The following is a 17,978-nucleotide window of genomic DNA, read 5'->3' as shown; positions in this document are numbered from 1 at the left end:
CAAGAGTGCCCTTTTCCTTGTTCCTGCTCATAAGAAAGAGAAGAAAACAAGAAAAGAAAAAGGAATCCTCTATGTCACAGTATAGAGATTCCCTCAGGTTAGTAGAAGAAGAAAGAGGTAGAAGAATGAAGAAGGATGAAGAAGAATTCGATGAAGAGAGGTGAAGAGAAGTGTTAGTAGTTAAATAATTAAATAGAATAAGAGAAGAGAAAGAAATTTTCGAAAATAATTTTGAAAAAATGGTTAGTGATTTTCAAAAATTAAAGATGAGATGAGATTAGAATTAGAATTTAAAACAATTAAAAAGAATTTTTGAAAAAGAGGGGGAGAATTTTCGAAAATTTAGAGAGGGAAAAGTAGTTAGGTGGTTTTGAAAAAAATAAGAAACAAACAAGGAGTTAGTTAGTTGATTGAAAAAGATTTGAAATCAAATTTTGAAAAAGATAAGAAGATAGGAGGTTAGATAAGATATTTTGAAATCAAATTTTGAAAAAGATAAAATTTTTGAAAAAGATAAGATAAAAGATAAAAAGATATATTTGAAAAAGATATTTGAAAAAAAAAAAGATTTAATTTTAAAAATTACTTAACTAACAAGAAACTACAAGATAAGATTCTAGAATTTAAAGATTGAACCTTTCTTAACAAGAAAGTAACAAACTTCAAATTTTTGAACCAATCACATTAGTTGTTAGCTAATTTTCGAAAATTTGATAAAAAGATAAGAAAAAGATTTTGAAAATATTTTGAAAAATATTTTTGAAATTTTCGAAAATGCTAAAAAAAATGAAAAAGATATGATTTTTGAAAAAGATTTTGAAAAGATAAGATTTTTAAAATTGAAATTTTGACTTGACTTGTAAGAAACAACTAATTTTGAAAATTTTTGACCAAGTCAATCCCAAAATTTTGAAATTTTGGAGGGAATTAAGGAAAAGATATTTTTGAAATCAAATTTTGAATGAAAAACACAAAAATGACCCAAAACATGAAAATTTTGGATCAAGACACAAGATGCATGCAAGAATGCTATGAATGTCAAGATGAACACCAAGAACACTATGAAGATCATGATGAACATCAAGAACATAATTTTGAAAAATTTTTGATGCAAAGAAGACATGCAAGACACCAAACTTAGAAATCTTTAATGCATGAAAATTATGAATGCAAAAATGCACATGAAAAACAACAAAAGACACAAAACAAGAAATCATCAAGATCAAACAAGAGGACTTATCAAGAACAACTTGAAGATCATGAAGAACACTATGAATGCATGGGATTTTCGAAAAAATGCAAGAAAAATTTTAAAAGCATGCAATTGACACCAAACTTAAAAATTAACACAAGACTCAAACAAGAAACACAAAATATTTTTTATTTTTATGATTTTCTAATTTTTTTGTATTTTTATAATTTTTTTTTTTCGAAAAACATTTTTGGGAAAACGAAAAATAAAAGAAAGATTTTTGAAAAAGATTTTTGAAAAGAAAAATTACCTAATCTGAGCAACAAGATGAACCGTCAGTTGTCCATACTCGAACAATCCCCGGCAACGGCGCCAAAAACTTGGTGTGGTAAAAAGCCTAGCTTTTTATTTTTCATTCACCATCAATGGCACCCAAGACCGGAGTTTCCTCAAGAAAAGGAAAAGGGAAGGCAAAAGCTTCCACTTCCGAAACATGGGAAAAGGAGAGATTCATCTCCAAGAGCCACCAAGACCACTTCTATGATGTTGTGGCAAAGAAGAGGGTGATCCCTGAGGTCCCCTTCAAGCTCAAAAAGAATGAGTATCCGGAAATCCGACATGAAATCCAAAGAAGAGGGTGGGAAGTCATAACCAACCCCATTCAACAAGTCGGATTATTGATGGTTCAAGAGTTCTATGCTAATACATGGATCACAAGGAACCATGATCAAAGTATGAACCCGAATCCAAAGAACTATCTCACAATGGTTCGGGGGAAATACTTAGATTTCAGTCCGGAAAATGTGAGGTTGGCGTTTCATCTACCCATGATGCAAGGTGATGAATGCCCCTACACAAGGAGGGTCAACTTCAATCAAAGGTTGGACCAAGTCCTAATGGACATTTGTGTGGAAGGCGCCCAATGGAGAGTAGACTCCAAAGGCAAACCAGTCCAACTAAGAAGACTGGACCTCAAGCCTGTAGCTAGAGGATGGTTGGAGTTCATCCAAAGATCCATCATCCCTACAAGCAACCGATCTGAAGTTACTGTGGATCGGGCAATCATGATTCATAGCATCATGATTGGAGAGGAAGTAGAGGTTCATGAAGTCATAGCCAATGAACTCTACAAAGTAGCTGACAAGCCTTCATACATGGCACGGCTAGCCTTCCCCCACCTCATATGCCATCTATGTTATTCAGCTGGAGTTATCATAGATGGAGATGTCTCCATTGAAGAAGACAAGCCCATCACCAAGAAAAGGATGGAGCAAACAAGGGAAGTCCCTCACGGCCCCCAAGGAGAACATGAGGAAGTTCATCAACAAATGCCTCATGGAATGCACTTTCCTCCCAACAACTATTGGGAGCAACTCAGTACCTCCTTAGAAGACTTGAGCCAAAACGTGGAACAACTAAGGGTGGAACACCATGAACACGCCCTCACTCTCCAAGAAATAAGAGAAGATCAAAGAGCTATGAGAGAGGAGCAACAAAGGCAAGGAAGGGACATAGAAGAGTTGAAGAACATCATTGGTCCTTCAAGAAGAAGACGCCACTAGAGGTGGATTCATTCCTTGTTCTTTATTTTCTTTCTGTTTTCGGTTTTTAAGTGTTATGTTTATCTATGTTTTTGTGTCTCTACTTCATGATCATTAGTGTGTAACCATGCCTTAAAGCTATGAATAAAATCCATTAGTCTTTCACCTCTCTTAAAAGAAAAATGTTTTAATTCAAAAGAACAAGAAGTACATAATTTTCGAAATTATTAGTGAATTTAATTTAATTATATTGATGTGGTGGCAATAATTTTTGTTTTCTGAATGAATGCTTGAACAGTGCATATTTTTGATCTTGTTGTTTATGAGTGTTAAAATTGTTGGCTCTTGAAAGAATGATGAACAAAGAGAAATGTTATTGATGAACTGAAAAATTCATGAATTGATTCTTGAAGCAAGAAAAAGCAGTGAAAAAAAAAGTGGCGAAAAAAAAAATAGAAAGAAAAAGCAAGCAGAAAAAGCCAATAGCCCTTAAAACCAAAAGGCAAGGGTAGCAAGGATCCAAGGCTTTGAGCATCAATGGATAGGAGGGCCCAAGGAAATAAAATCCAGGCCTAAGCGGCTAAATCAAGCTGTCCCTAACCATGTGCTTGTGTCATGAAGGTCCAAGTGAAAAGCTTGAGACTGAGTGGTTAAAGTCGTGATCCAAAGTAAAAGAGTGTGCTTAAGAGCTCTGGACACCACTAACTGGGGACTTTAGCAAAGCTGAGTCACAATCTGAAAAGGTTCACCCAGTTATGTGTCTGTGGCATTTGTGTATCCGGTGGTAATACTGGAAGACAAAGTGCTTAGGGCCACAGCCAAGACTCATAAAGTAGCTGTGTTCAAGAATCAACATGCCTAACTAGGAAAGTCAATAACACTATCTGAAATTCTAAGTTCCTAGAGAAGCCAATCACTCTAAACTTCAAAGGAAAAAGTGAGATGCCAAAACTGTTCAGAAGCAAAAAGCTACAAGTTCACATTTCTGGACTTTACTATGAGTTTGTGTGTTTTTCTGTGATTTCAGGTAAATTCTGACTGAAATTGAGGGATTTGAGCAAAACTCTGAAGAAGGCTAACAAAAGGACTGCTGATGCTGTTGGATTCTGACCTCCCTGCACTCGAAATGGATTTTCTGGAGCTACAGAACTCCAATTGGCGCGCTCTCAACGGCGTTGGAAAGTAGACATCCAGAGCTTTCCAGCAATATATAATAGTCCATACTTTATTCGAAGAATGACGACGTAACTTGGCGTTGAACGCCAAGTACACGCTGCTGTCTGGAGTAAAACGCCAGAAAAACGTCATGATCCGGAGTTGAACGCCCAAAACACGTCATAACCTGAAGTTTGACGCCAAGAAATGCCTCTACACGTGAATTCATCAAGCTCAGCCCAAGCACACACCAAGTGGGCCCCGGAAGTGGATTTATGCATCAATTACTTACTCATGTAAACCCTAGAAGCTAGTCTAGTATATATAGGACATTTATCTATTGTATTAGACATCTTTTGACCACTTCAAGTCTTTCATTATTCGGTCACTTGATCATGGAGAGGGCTGGCCATTCGGCCATGCCTGAACCTTTTGCTTATGTATTTTCAACGGTGGAGTTTCTGCACACCATAGATTAAGGGTGTGGAGCTCTGCTGTACCTCAAGTATTAATGAAATTCTATCTTCTTTTATTCAATTCTCTCTTATTCTTATTCCAAGATATTCATTCGTACCCAAGAACATGATGAATGTAATGAGTTCAATTACCCTCATTATTATTCTCACTTATGAACGCGCGTGATTGACAACCACTTACGTTCTACATGCAACAGAGCTTGAATGCGTATCTCTTAGATTCCCCAACAGAATCTTCGTGGTATAAGCTAGATAGATGGCGGCATTCATCTGGATCCGGAAAGTCCAACCTTGTCTGTGGTGTTCCGAGTAGGATCCTGGGAGTCCGGAAAGTCCAACCTTGTCTGTGGTGTTCCGAGTAGGATTCCGATCATGAATGACCGTGACGTGCTTCAAACTTTAACCTGCTGGGCGTTGGTGACAGACGCAAAAGAGGGATTCTATTCCAGTAGGAGCGGGAACCAACCGGTGATTAGCCGTACTGTGACAGAGTGCGTTAGCATAGTTTTCACTGCGAGGATGGGATGTAGCCATCAGCCATGGGTGATGCCTCCAGACTGGTTAGCTGTGCGAGTGACAGCCGCACAGGTTATTTCCCCGTGAGGAATGAAAGTAGCCACAGCTGATGGTGAACCCCTATACAAAGCTTGCCATGGAAAGGAGTAAGAAGGATTGAGTAGAAGGAGTAGGAGAGCAGGCGTCCAAGAGCTCTACAGCATCTCCATCCGCTTATCTGAAATTCCCACCAATGAATCTGCATAAGTGTTCTATCCCTTTTATTATTTATTTCTTTTTATTATTCCTATCCTCAAACCCATAAATAATGTTTAATTTGCCTGACTGAGATTTACAAGGTGACCATAGCTTGCTTCATACCAACAATCTCTGTGGATTCGACCCTTACTCACGTAAGGTTATTACTTGGACGACCCAGTACACTTGCTGGTTAGTTGAACGAGATTGTGAAGAAAATAAACAATGCCCTCAGAGTATACATCTTTTATAAATCCAATTACAAGAAAAAAGGGAATCACAATTTCGTCCACCAAGTTTTTGGCGCCGTTGCCGGGGATGAAGCAACGGCGCTGGCGGAAGCAGAGCTTTCTCCCTCAACCCTGGCTCTTTTGGTGTTCTTAGTTCTGGCCATTTTGGGGATACTGGTTTTGTGGGTTTTGTAATGAATTGGTTGAGGTTTAATAATACGAATGTAGGACGGAGTGGATGTTGGTGAGATTGGAGAAGAAGAGAGAAGAAGATGAAGCTTTCTGGTTCGATGAGAGAAGAGAGCGGTGCAGAAATGGGGGTTCGAATGTTTTTAAAACGTTACTTCTAATTCAATACGCATGGTTTGGGTTTAATATATAGCGATTTTGAAATTTCAATCGATTGGATTACAATACCAATCGATTGAATGCTGAAAAAAACACATTTAGGACACTTCCCAATCGATTGAAGTTTCAAACCAATCGATTGAATTAGAAGTTACGTGCAAAGTTCAATCGATTTTTAGCCAGAACCAATCGATTGAATATTGAAATCAATCGATTGTTTGGAAGAATTCAATCGATTGAAATCATAAACAATCGATTGAATTACATAAATTTCACATTTAATTCATTGTTCAATCGATTGGTTACTTTGACCAATTGATTGATTTATGTAAAACCATGCTTACCAGGAATATCCAATCGATTGTTTAGTGATAAACTGAAATCCAATCGATTGGGTTAAATTTCAATCGATTGGTTCGATAGTCCAATCGATTGGATTTCAGCGAAACACGATTTCATGACTCCTCAAGAACGTCTCGGATCGAATGTAATATTTTAATCAATTGGGATCCATGGAAGATATAATTGTTGTTGTTTTTGTAAATGATTGTTAATGAACATGATAGATTTATGATAAATAAATAATTTGTAAAATAAAAAATAGTTTCTATAATTAAATAAAATATAAGGGGTTAATTTGCAATTAAAAATAGTTCAAGGACTACATAGCAATTGATAAAAAAACTTTAAAAACATGTTTTTTACTTGGATCACTAAGTAGTCCAAAGTTACCTGGACCACCGAATCCTGAGCCATGTCTGTGATAGAATTGATAATCCACTCCGAAAAATAACTCATCAAAAGTTGAAACTAATTCCTACAACATTTACATAATTCATTTTTCTAGAGAAATAATTGAATCTAAATACAAACAGTAGGTATAATATTAAAATTGAACACATATCTAATTGAGAATGAATAAATCCAAGTGAGAATAATTGAAACATATAATCTAATTTGTTTGTATAATTGATAGTAGGATAACATTGAATCACTTTTATAAACGTTAGGAATACAATAGGACGATTTAAACGTTAGGACCCCAAACGTTGGGACAAAAATGATACTTTACTCAAAACTTTTTTAAAAAATTATTTTTAATATTTTTATTTTATTATTAAAAATTTACCAAATATACTAAAAATAAAAAATATTTTTTATCATGTTAATACAAGCACTTAATATATTAAGAGAAGCTCTTTTCTTTTTGGGGAGGAAAAAAAATCATCGTTTGTTGAGGGGTAAAAAAGAAAATGATTCGGCTTCATATTAATACAATCATTGATATATCTTTCAGAGTTTCAACTTCTACTAAAATTTAAAGTTCCGGAAGTAAAAAGATAAAACGAAACATTAAGTTGTCCCCCACGATAAAAATCACCACTTATGACCAGTTTATAACTTAATCTTTTCACGTTAGTGTACCATACTACTGAAGAACAAAACAATGGAGAAACTTATGCAGCATTGTTGAGCTTGCATTCCGCTTAAAGAACAGGTGGCTAGATTGCACGGGTGAAGTTGTTTGCGATTAAATTTAAAATGATCACATCGTATACAATGTTACATTTGAAGGTAGCGAAATAAAACCTAACGAAATGCACATAATTATTGCTTCAAGTCATTGACAAATCAAGCTTCCCCAGCATTCTAACTACAGAAATCGAGTAAAATCTTGTGTACTCTAGATAGAGTTACAAAATAATGTCTAGCAAATTTGCACCATCTACAGGAATAACTAAATCTTTGGATACAAAAAAATGGAGCTAGAAGGAGTCATTGTCCTTAATGCCAAAGGAGGATTTCAACTTATTAGCAAGAAGTGGTAGCATCTTGATGCTGTCTTGGATCGCCTCATCAGCACAGGAAACCATATCATTCATGGCCCCACCTTTCTGCTGGAGCTTTGCAGACTCATACCTATCTTGACATACCATCAAAGATCTATTCAATTTCTCCTGCACCATGTCCAAAACAAGGTATTTATTGTCCAAATAATGGGAAATCAACAACAAAAACTACTAAGCGTTTTACTACAAGGTGAGGTAAGTTACATGGATCTATGAATACCATATCTTCAATAGGAAATCAAACTAAATCTTTTGGAGGTCCAAAGATCTTCCAATGCAAAATTTTCGAAGATGCATGCATACATATCTGCTCTATTTCTTACAACAAACCATTAATTTTCATCAAATAGTGTTGAAGAAGTAAAGTGTGAATTGGATCCAATTTTTATGTTTGTAAACCCTATAATCAATAGTGGATAGAAACTGATTACCTAGAATGAAAGACAATTAATCGTTGATTGTACTATTGAGACTTGTCTATTAAATTAATTCACAATACTTTTGCAATTAAAGAAGCAACAACAGTTGAGAAAGGAAGGAGAAGCTTACCTGAAACTTTTGCATCTCAGTATCAAAAGTCTGTTGAACATTAGCAAGAGGAATACTGCAATTTTCGACACAATTAGTTATCTCTTCCTGCCTTCTGCTCCTATCAAAGCACTCATATGCACATTTGAAATATGCTTTCTGGAAAAGACAAATCCAATCAAACAATGAACTATATAGAATAGGAAGCTTGCAAGTGCAAAATTTGTGATTGTATTGAAGCAGTCAATAAAGAAGAAACCTGGAGAGTGAAATTGACATGGTCTTGGATAGGAGCAAGGTAATTTTGAGCAGCTACATTGACTTCATCAAGCTTCTGCCTCAGTCTTTGTTGAGCAAGATGCTCTTCAGCTCCCGCAAAGTGATCCATCCTATTCACCGTCAACAAATAGCTCTTCACTTTAGTTTCAGAACTCAAGTTCCATATGAGGGAAGAACCCCCGAGTTTATGAAACTGAAAAGCAGTCAAGGAATCGAGATTCAGGTCATAAATCTGATGACGAAAAGAGGGAAAAATATTAGAGCTTGAAATTGCAATTGAAATCGAATACAAAACAGGGGTACACGCGAGAGCGAGCAAGCAAACCAAAATATGAAAGCCGAATGGAATCACCTAGCTATGCAGTAAAGGGTAAAACAAGTCTCTGAATTAGTGAATTATATTCCAAAAATCCGAACTTGTCGTGCTATTGAACCTGCACTCTTCTTCCTCTTCCTCCTCTACACGAAAGAAGCCATTCGAAAAGGTTTAAAGGGTTTAAGCCACGGATTGGGCCTGGAAACCGACCCGCACCGTACAGAACAACAAACCCGCCCAAACCAGAACCAAACTAAATTTCTGCTCCCCCGTTTGGATCAATGTGCCGCCATCTACCATTCGATAACTCGCGTTCCAGCAGTAACATCAACTGAAAGACTCAATTACTTTTTCCTCTTTTTGGCCTTTAAATATTTGTCACTACTTTGGGCTTTTCGTTTGTCCAATCAATACAGGCCCACGTGAAAGGCTAGCTTAGTTATCATTATATGTCTGATTGGAGAGTCACACCAAAAAGGTACCTCATATGCATTTGGTCTTTATTGTGCTTGAGGCTTAGCACAAAGCCACAAAGTAAACTAAGAACTAACCTTGAGAGTTGATACTTGATACTCATTCGTCTAAACAACTACGCAAATAAAGTGATTTAACTAAGATTTTAGTTTAATCGCTGCTGACAAAATTCTAAAATTAATTAAAAAATAGGATAATTAGTTTGGCTACCAGCCTACCACGAAAAGAAGATATTGGATTCTTCCAATATTCAAGCAATGCATGCACAAGAATTTCCAAACGTCATGGAGTACAATTAAGTTTATTTTTAGAAGTACTATATAGCAATTTACAAAGATATTAAAACATAACATATAGCAATGTACAAAGTCTAGATGTCGGTAATATACTAATATACCCAAAAAATTGTCAATTGTCAATTCTTAACGTAAAACCGAGTGCAAGAGGAAAGAGATGTCAAAACAAAAGATTTGTAGGAGGATTTTCAAAACAATATTTTAAGATAAGAGCAGACAAAATTTTGAAGTGTTCAAGAAGGCTACGTGCCACAGTGTACTGCAAACTGGGACAATGCAAAGCAAGAGGTAGTGTGTGGAAAGTGGAACCATAACCACGTTGCAGCACTTGCACTACACAAAAGAAAAGTATAAATGCGTCAATTCTGGAGGCTCCCTCCAGCTAGATGGTAGATATCCACTGACCAATGCTTCCAAGACAGAACCCCAGATCCGGATAATCATGCATTTATATTCATAGTCAATAATTGCAACTACCTTTTCTTTTCTTTTCTTATATAACATATTAACATAAGCTTGCAAAACTGAGTAGAACCCACGAAATAAAAATGAGCATCCCCACTGCAACAACAACACTCTTGATCCTCTTCACCATCTTCACACCGCTACACCTCAAGGCCAATGCAGCCAAATGCCACCCGGATGACGAAGCAGGCCTATTGGGCTTCAAATCGGGCATCAAGTCCGACCCATCTGGGATGCTCAGCAAATGGATACGCGGGACCGATTGTTGCACGTGGCCTGGCCTCAACTGTCTATTTGAAAACAAACGGGTCACAAGCATTTCTCTTGGGGGTCAACCCGACCAACCCAATAGCTTCTTATCGGGTACCATATCGTCCTCCCTCTCAAAGCTCCAATTTCTCGACGGTATTTATTTCACTAATCTCCGAAACATATCGGGTCCCTTCCCGGGTTTTCTCCTCAATATGCCCAACCTCCAATACATCTACATCGAGGACAGCCAGATCTCGGGTCGCATACCCGATTCTTTTGGAAACTCCACTCGAAAATTTGGCGCCTTCAGCTTCCAAGGCAACCGCTTAACCGGAACAGTGCCGAGTTCACTATCCCTGTTGACTCAGCTCACTCAGCTCAAACTCGGCGACAACCTCCTCACCGGTGCTATCCCAGACGGGATTCGGAACCTCAAGAACCTCACATATCTGAGTTTGCAAGGCAACCAGCTCAGCGGTAACATTCCCGATTTTTTCACTTCGTTAAAGAACCTCAGGATTCTAGAACTTTCTCGGAACAAATTTTCCGGCACGATTCCGGCGTCGATTGCCACGCTGGCACCAACACTGGGATACCTGGAAGTGGGACACAACTCACTTTCCGGGAAAATTCCTGATTTTCTAGGGAAAATGAAGGCTCTCGACACACTCGATCTCTCCTCGAACCGATTCACTGGAAGCGTGCCGCAGAGCTTCAAGAACTTGACGAAGATCTTCAACCTGGACCTCTCCAACAACTTGCTGGTAGACCCGTTCCCCGAGATGAACGTGAAAGGAATTGAATCTCTGGATTTGTCGAACAACAACTTGCACCTGGGAACAATCCCCAAGTGGGTGACTTCGTCTCCGATTATCTACTCGTTGAAGCTGGCCAAGTGTGGAATAAGGATGAAGCTGGATGATTGGAAGCCTTCGGAGACTTACTTCTACGACTACATCGATCTCTCCGGAAACGATATCTCAGGGAGCGCCATTGGATTGCTGAACAGAACAGACTATTTGGTAGGGTTCTGGGCTTCGGGGAATAAATTGAAGTTCGACATGGGAGGTTTGAGGATCGTGGAGAAGCTCAAGTACTTGGATTTGTCTAGAAATTCGGTTTTTGGAAAGATTCCTAAGGGTGTGGTTGGGCTTCAGAAGCTGAACGTCAGTTATAACCATCTTTGTGGTCAGATTCCAAAGACTCAGTTCCCGGCCAGTGCCTTTGCCGGCAATGATTGTTTGTGTGGTCCTCCTTTGCAGCCATGCAAGGCCTAGCACTATCATTAGGTAAATAGTTTGAGAGAGGCTGAGATTATGTGTACTGATTAGTGTGTGATTAGTGATTTGTGAGTCTATTAAATTTTAATTTGGAGACATGAAATTATTAGTATCTTCAGCCCAGATTTGTGCCAAACATGCTTTAATAATTATCTTCAGCCCAGATTTGTGCAATACATGCTTTAATAATTGTTCAATTCAATGCCACAACTGCATTGATATTTTTTGTTCTTTTGCGTCAACTTGTGTTGGAGTAATGGAGTTGATTGTTATTCCAGTGCCAAAGTGTGGTGCCCACTTCCCGCTGGCACTGCCCACTAGTCCATTGACCGTGTAGATTATGCTCATTGAGAAACTTCCACCCTGTAACTGTTGAGGCTGAATGCTTAGATTATCCAAAGATAGTTGTTGTTTCTTTAATGAAAGAAAGATGACTAACGATTTCTTATTAACCATTTTAGTTTCGTGATGACTTGGGGAAAAGGCTTGTAAATGGGTTGATTCTTCCTGATACTCTCTCTCACTCATTATGCGTCTTGATGTGATTATATCCACATTTGACCATGGCCAGTGGCTCTATTAGTGCCTTATGACAGGGGTGCCTAATTAGTAATTAATAATATGAATATCTGAATTTGGTTCACACTTGGGTCAAGTCATTACAATTTGTCTTTTCTCTTTTAATACTAACATAATGTGCTTTATTGTATGATGTTGATTTACAAACCATGGCTATAAATACTTAGTGATTCTTCACAATCTTATTCACGAAACAATTTAGAATGGCATATAGATACTTGTTTGCCTTCTTGTTGGCTTTATGCCTCTCACACCCTCCTCATTCTGTTCTTGTTGCACAGAATTTGCCATACAAAGCTGTGAATCTAGGAAACTGGTTGCTTGCTGAGGGATGGATGAAACCTTCTCTCTTTGATGGAATTGTCAACAAAGATCTCTTGGTATGACTCTTTCTTTATTAGGGTCCACTTCATTTGCAAATTTAACAGAACTGTTTATGAATTTTGTTGATTTCAGGATGGAACTCAAGTGCAGCTAATGTCCACTAAGTTCCAGAAATATCTCGCAGCAGAAAATGGAGGAGGAGCTGATCTTGTTGCCAACCGTGCTTCAGCTTCAGGTTGGGAAACATTCAAGGTATGTTGCTTTATCTGAAAGAATTCCATTTAGATCCATTTTTGATGCTTTTGGAATTTCAGTCTGTCCTGTGCTTTTTTGCAGCTATGGAGGGTCAGTGACACATCTTTCAATTTTAGAGTGTTTAACAAGCAATTTCTTGGGCTAGAAAATCAAGGCAGTGGAAACAAAATCGTTGCAGTTTCCAACTCGCCTAGCAACCCGGAAACATTTCAGATTGTAAGAAATAGCAATGACCCCAACAAAATTAGAATCAAAGCATCAAACGGTCTGTTCTTGCAGGTAATATACTACTTACTCCATCATCAAGCTATTCATATTGGATAAGTACATTTACTTTGAAAATATCTCTAAAATCTTGTGTGTGAAGGTTCAATCGGAGACATCAGTGACAGCAGATTATGCAGGCACTAATTGGGATGAGAATGACCCCTCCGTCTTTCGTTTAAATGATAAAGTTGCAAATCAGTTACAAGGAGAGTATCAACTTACCAATGGTTACGGCCCTGCTAGAGCTCCTCAAGTCATGCATGTAAGAAATCTAATTTACAATTTCTCTTACAAATTATGAGACTTGTTGAACTCATTGCATTCATGCCTACCCTGCAGAATCACTGGGATACATATATAACCGAAGATGATTTCAGATTCATGTCGGAAAATGGATTAACTGCAGTTAGAATACCTGTTGGATGGTGGATAGCACAAGACCCGAATCCACCTAAGCCTTTTGTAGGGGGATCTTTGGCAGCTTTGGACAATGCTTTTACATGGGCGCAGTGAGTATCCATGAATTCATCTTCCTCTATATATGTCCATCACCTGACTACTTGTTACTCGCAGAAAGCATGGGATGAAGGTGATAGTGGACTTGCATGCAGTTCAAGGTTCTCAGAACGGCAATGATCACAGTGGGGCAAGAGATGGATATATAGAATGGGGAGATTCATACATACCAAACACAGTCTCAGTCATTGACTTCTTAGCACGAAGGTTTTATTTTACTTCAACAGAATTGTACCATACATATGTTCAATGTTGTGTTATGGTTTGAAGAATTGATTTTTTTTATTAACAGATACGGTGGCAATCCAAGCCTAGGAGGAATAGAATTGATGAATGAGCCGTCGGGTGTCAATCTAGATAGCCTCAAAAACTATTACAAGCAAGCTTATGATGCTGTGAGGAGATATAGCCAGAGTGCTTATGTTATCATGTCAAACCCGTTGGATCATGATTCTAAAGTACTGCTCTCATTTGTCCAAGGTTTTAAAAATGTAGTCATTGATGTGCATTACTACAATCTTTATTCCAATTACTTCAATAGCCTGAACGCACAACAAAACATTGACTTCATAAGAAATCAAAGAGCCTCGGATCTCAGTGGTGTCTCTTCAACTAACGCTCTTAGTTTTGTTGGTAAGATACAAACTAAACTCTAACCAATAATATTATTGAACATACAATCATGATAGTTACATTATTATGGTATTGGTAGGGGAATGGACTGGTGCATGGAGCGTGCAAGGTGCATCAAAGGAAGATTATCAGAACTATGCAAAAGCACAATTGGATGTGTATTCACGTGCAACCTTTGGATGGGCATATTGGTCCTACAAATGTCAATATGATCAATGGAGCCTTAAGTGGATGATCGAGAATGGTTACATAACTCTAAATTGAATTTCAGCATAATATATGTTTACTCTTTTGTTCAGTTCACTACTCTATGCTGAAAAATAAGCTGAACAAACTAATAATGATATGTTTACCCCCCTCTCATATAGTGCAATAAGTAACATACCATCCTACCTTCAAATATCATATAGAGTTTTTATTATTTTTTGCATCAACGTCAACTTGAAATTGGGCTTCAAGGTAATTTGTGGGTTCTATTATTTAGTGCACCTCATTAAATATAAAGACTTAACTGTTGAAACAGAAAAATAAAACTGACAAATCCAAAAAAAAACCAACTGAACACCCAAGAGGAGAGTGGAGACCCAGTTCTTTTGCGCCAAAATATTGCCCCAATTCATGTCTCAATGGGTTTTTTTAAAGTCTATTTATATAATGGGCTTCATGAAAAGCACTGGGTTAGCTTTGCTTCTTTTTTTTTGTTTATAAATTGGGCTGCAAGGCATTTTACACTTTTCTGATTTAATATTATATATTGTCTTTTGACAAAAACTAAAACTCAATCTATTGTCTTCATCAAAAATAGAAAACAGAAACTGTGGAAATTTGCTTGCTTTGTTTTAATTTTTAAATACTAGTTTTATCTTTGGGTACTTTATACGGGAGATCAATATAATCATAAATATTATTTGATATCATGATAAATTACATTAGTTTGTTTGAAATTCATAATCCCTAATATCTTATAATTAAAATATAGCTACACAATAAATTAAAAATATCAAAACTATATGAGTACACGTATCTTTTCTTTTATTTAATTATTTGAAAAAAATGATAAATAATCCTCAATATTTACCTAACATTTTAATTTTACACTCACAAGTTTAAGGTTTCAATTCCATTCCAAGAGTATGGAAATGGATTATCATTTTCCAAAAAGTTGAATTAAATATATAAATTATTTTTCACCTATAAAAAGTGTCAAAAATAAATTTTTAAAAGATCATAATATTATTTTTTTATTTCATTTTATCAAGAAACTAAATTTATTCACAAGTTTAATGCAAAAATAACTATAATCCATCGCTCTTCTGGATTATTAGTCCAAGTTGTAGAATAGTGAAACTCCGCCTATGTTACATTTGCGGTACATAGCCGGTCCCAAATCCGGATAAAGGAGGAGGGTTGTGTTAGGTCTTCGGCAACCAACGTAAAAATATAGTCGAACCCCCCATGACATGAATCAAAGACATTATTGCGCTAAAGTTAGGTCGTTATCCGGAAGTAACGCGCCGTATGGCTCGAGTACGGTGTCAAAGCAAGAGCCGCTGCATCGGTGCCCGGATGTAGTGTTAAATGAGCAAGGGTTCTCGCGTTTTCGTGAATGGACGAGGGTAAATAAGCTAGTTCACAAAGGAAAAGGTAAAGGTCGAAGCGACAAAAGGTTGAGATTTGGGACATGGAACATAGGCACTCTAACAGGAAAGTCCATGGAGGTGGTGGACACCATGACAAGGAGGAATATTAACATTATGTGCTTACAAGAAACGAAATGGGTTGGTGCAAAGGCTAGGGAGTTGGATCCTTCTGGTTTAAAACTTTGGTATACAGGAAAGGTGAAGAATAGGAATGGAGTTGGAATAATTGTGGATAAGCAGTGGAAGAAGGACGTAGTTGATGTCAAGAGGGTGGGAGATCAGATCATCTCTATCAAACTTGTGGTGGAGGGAGGTGCTTTCCATGTGATTAGCGCCTATGCACCGCAAGTGGGTTCGGACGAACAACACAAGATAAGGTTTTGGGAGGATCTAGAGAGTTTGGTTCAAGGCATACCTTTGGGAGATAAGATTTTCTTAGGAGGAGATTTAAATGGCCATGTTGGGAGAGAAGTGACTGGATATGGGAGCATTCACGGAGGCCATGGTTTCGGGGTGATCAATGCCGAGGGTAAAACTATTTTGGACTTTTCCTCAACTTTTGATCTTCTCATCGCAAATACATGTTTTAAAAAGAGAGACGAACATCTTATAACCTATAAGAGTGGCATGACAAGCTCTCAAATCAACTTCTTCTTGTTGAGGAGAGTCGACCGGAAATTTTGCATTAACTGTAAAATTATCCCGGGAGAGAGTTTGACAACACAACATAGGGTGCTCGTCATGGATTTTCGCGTTGAGCAAAAGTTGAGGAAAAGACATCATACGAAGAACCCAAGGACGAGGTGGTGGCGGATGAAAGGTGAGGAACAAAGAAGCTTCCTAAGACGGGTAGGAGAAGAGGCAACGTGGGATGGGAATGGAAGCGCGGAAGAGATGTGGAGGGAGATGGCAGAAGTTATTAGAAGAACAACAAAAGAAAATTTTGGTGAATCTAAAGGAATAGGACCAAGAGACAAGGAGTCCTGGTGGTGGAATGCGAGTATACAAGAAAAGATAAAGATAAAAAGAGAATGCTTTAAAGAGTGGTCTTTATGCCGCAATGCAGATAATTAGGAAAAATATAAGGCGGATAAGAAAGAGACAAAAGTGGCTGTAAGTGAAGCAAGAACAAGAGCATATGAGGGTCTCTACCAGTCTTTGGGCACGAAAGAAGGAGAAAAAGGTATATATAGAATTGCAAAGAGCCGGAAAAAAAGAACGAGAGATTTGGATCAAGTTAAGTGCATAAAGGATAAGGATGGAGAGGTGTTGGCTCAAGAGGAGAAGATTAATGAAAGGTGGAAGAGCTACTTCTACAAGTTATTTAATGAGTGACAGAAGACTCTTCCGAGCCTTGGTCGATTATGCACAAGGGAAGAAGATCAAAACTTTGACTACTATCGAAGGATTCGAGACTTCGAGGTAAAAGAGGCTCTAAAACAGATGAAAAATGGCAGGGCAGTAGGACCTGATAATATCCCGATTGAAGTTTGGAAGGGTCTTGGAGGAAAAGGCATCAACTGGTTAACCAAGCTTTTTAATGAGATTTTAAGGTCAAAGAAGATGCCTGATGAGTGGAGAAAGAGCACCTTGGTACCTATCTACAAGAATAAGGGGGATATACAAAGTTGTGAAAATTATAGAGGGATTAAGCTTATGAGTCATACTATGAAGTTATGGGAAAGGGTGATAGAACGGAAGTTGAGAAAAGAGACACAAGTAACAGAGAACCAATTTGGATTTATGCTAGGCAGATCTACCACTGAAGCGATATACCTATTAAGAAGGATGATGGAGAGGTATCGTAGTAATAAAAGGGATCTACGCATGGTGTTTATTGATTTGGAAAAAGCGTATGATAGGGTACCAAGGGAGGTCTTATGGAAGGTTTTAGAAAAGAGGAGAGTAAGGATCGCATATATTCAGGCAATTAAAGACATGTATGATGGGGCCACAACTAGTGTGAAGACTCAAGGTGGTGTGACAGAGGAATTCCCTATTGGTATAGGATTACACCAGGGATCATCCTTAAGTCCATACCTTTTCACATTAGTCTTGGAAGTACTCACAGAGTACATCCAAGAGCCTATGCCATGGTGCATGCTTTTTGCCGATGATATCGTCCTTATGGGAGAGTCAAGGGAAGACCTAAATAAGAAGTTGGAGTTATGGAGAGAAGCTCTAGAAGTGTATGGTCTGCGCATAAGCCGTAGCAAGACGGAATATATGGAATGTAAGTTCAGTCTGAGAAGGGAGAACTCCAATATAGAGGTGAAAATTGGAGAGAACATCCTACGAAAAGTTAAAAGTTTTAAGTATCTTGGGTGCA

The 17,978-nt window shown here is 37.8% G+C and overlaps 3 protein-coding genes across 6 annotated transcripts; 2 read left to right on the top strand and 1 right to left on the bottom strand.

Annotated features, from left to right (window-relative positions):
• Positions 1–7,202: 7,202 nt before the first annotated feature.
• On the bottom strand, positions 7,203–9,516 carry LOC112803105 (uncharacterized). 4 transcript variants are annotated; one of them, XM_025846587.3, is made up of 4 exons: positions 8,705–9,516; positions 8,333–8,584; positions 8,095–8,232; positions 7,203–7,653 (listed from the first exon to the last, which is right to left on the bottom strand). In XM_025846587.3, the coding sequence occupies exons 2-4, from the start codon at positions 8,459–8,461 to the stop codon at positions 7,462–7,464; spliced, it is 459 nt and encodes a 152-aa protein (XP_025702372.1). In that variant the 5' UTR covers positions 8,462–8,584; positions 8,705–9,516; the 3' UTR covers positions 7,203–7,461. The 4 variants fall into 4 exon arrangements, with proteins under 4 accessions (XP_025702372.1, XP_025702373.1, XP_025702374.1 ...); XM_025846588.3 differs by having other exon boundaries at positions 8,333–8,545; positions 8,705–9,009; XM_025846589.3 differs by having other exon boundaries at positions 8,678–8,813.
• A 470-nt stretch (positions 9,517–9,986) lies between these two features.
• Positions 9,987–11,609, top strand: LOC114927708 (uncharacterized). Its single transcript, XM_029298621.2, has one exon. It carries the CDS (start codon positions 9,987–9,989, stop codon positions 11,430–11,432), a length of 1,446 nt encoding a protein of 481 aa, XP_029154454.1. The 3' UTR covers positions 11,433–11,609.
• A 174-nt stretch (positions 11,610–11,783) lies between these two features.
• On the top strand, positions 11,784–14,414 carry LOC112803103 (probable glucan 1,3-beta-glucosidase A). The gene is made up of 8 exons (XM_025846585.2): positions 11,784–12,394; positions 12,471–12,590; positions 12,675–12,872; positions 12,961–13,122; positions 13,200–13,369; positions 13,434–13,583; positions 13,669–14,009; positions 14,089–14,414. Exons 1-8 carry the CDS (start codon positions 12,218–12,220, stop codon positions 14,271–14,273), a joined length of 1,503 nt encoding a protein of 500 aa, XP_025702370.1. The 5' UTR covers positions 11,784–12,217; the 3' UTR covers positions 14,274–14,414.
• Positions 14,415–17,978: the final 3,564 nt, after the last annotated feature.

The sequence above is a fragment of the Arachis hypogaea genome, chromosome 5 (assembly GCF_003086295.3).
Source record: "Arachis hypogaea cultivar Tifrunner chromosome 5, arahy.Tifrunner.gnm2.J5K5, whole genome shotgun sequence".
In the NCBI taxonomy this organism is placed as follows: Eukaryota; Viridiplantae; Streptophyta; class Magnoliopsida; order Fabales; family Fabaceae; genus Arachis; species Arachis hypogaea.
This window is presented reverse-complemented; position numbering and strand designations above follow the sequence as displayed.

What these genes read in the sequence shown, in the direction of transcription:
- LOC112803103 (XM_025846585.2), top strand. Translation starts at nt 12,218, where the DNA reads ATGGCATATAGATACTTGTTTGCCTTCTTGTTGGCTTTATGCCTCTCA. An exon ending in CAGGTTGGGAAACATTCAAG is followed by an intron (nt 12,591 to 12,674) that starts GTATGTTGCTTT and finishes GCTTTTTTGCAG; the next exon opens with CTATGGAGGGTCAGTGACAC. An exon ending in ATTGACTTCTTAGCACGAAG is followed by an intron (nt 13,584 to 13,668) that starts GTTTTATTTTAC and finishes TTTTATTAACAG; the next exon opens with ATACGGTGGCAATCCAAGCC.
- LOC114927708 (XM_029298621.2), top strand. Translation starts at nt 9,987, where the DNA reads ATGAGCATCCCCACTGCAACAACAACACTCTTGATCCTCTTCACCATC.
- LOC112803105 (XM_025846587.3), bottom strand. Translation starts at nt 8,461, where the DNA reads ATGGATCACTTTGCGGGAGCTGAAGAGCATCTTGCTCAACAAAGACTG. An exon ending in ATGTCAATTTCACTCTCCAG is followed by an intron (nt 8,233 to 8,332) that starts GTTTCTTCTTTA and finishes TGTCTTTTCCAG; the next exon opens with AAAGCATATTTCAAATGTGC. An exon ending in CTGAGATGCAAAAGTTTCAG is followed by an intron (nt 7,654 to 8,094) that starts GTAAGCTTCTCC and finishes GACATGGTGCAG; the next exon opens with GAGAAATTGAATAGATCTTT.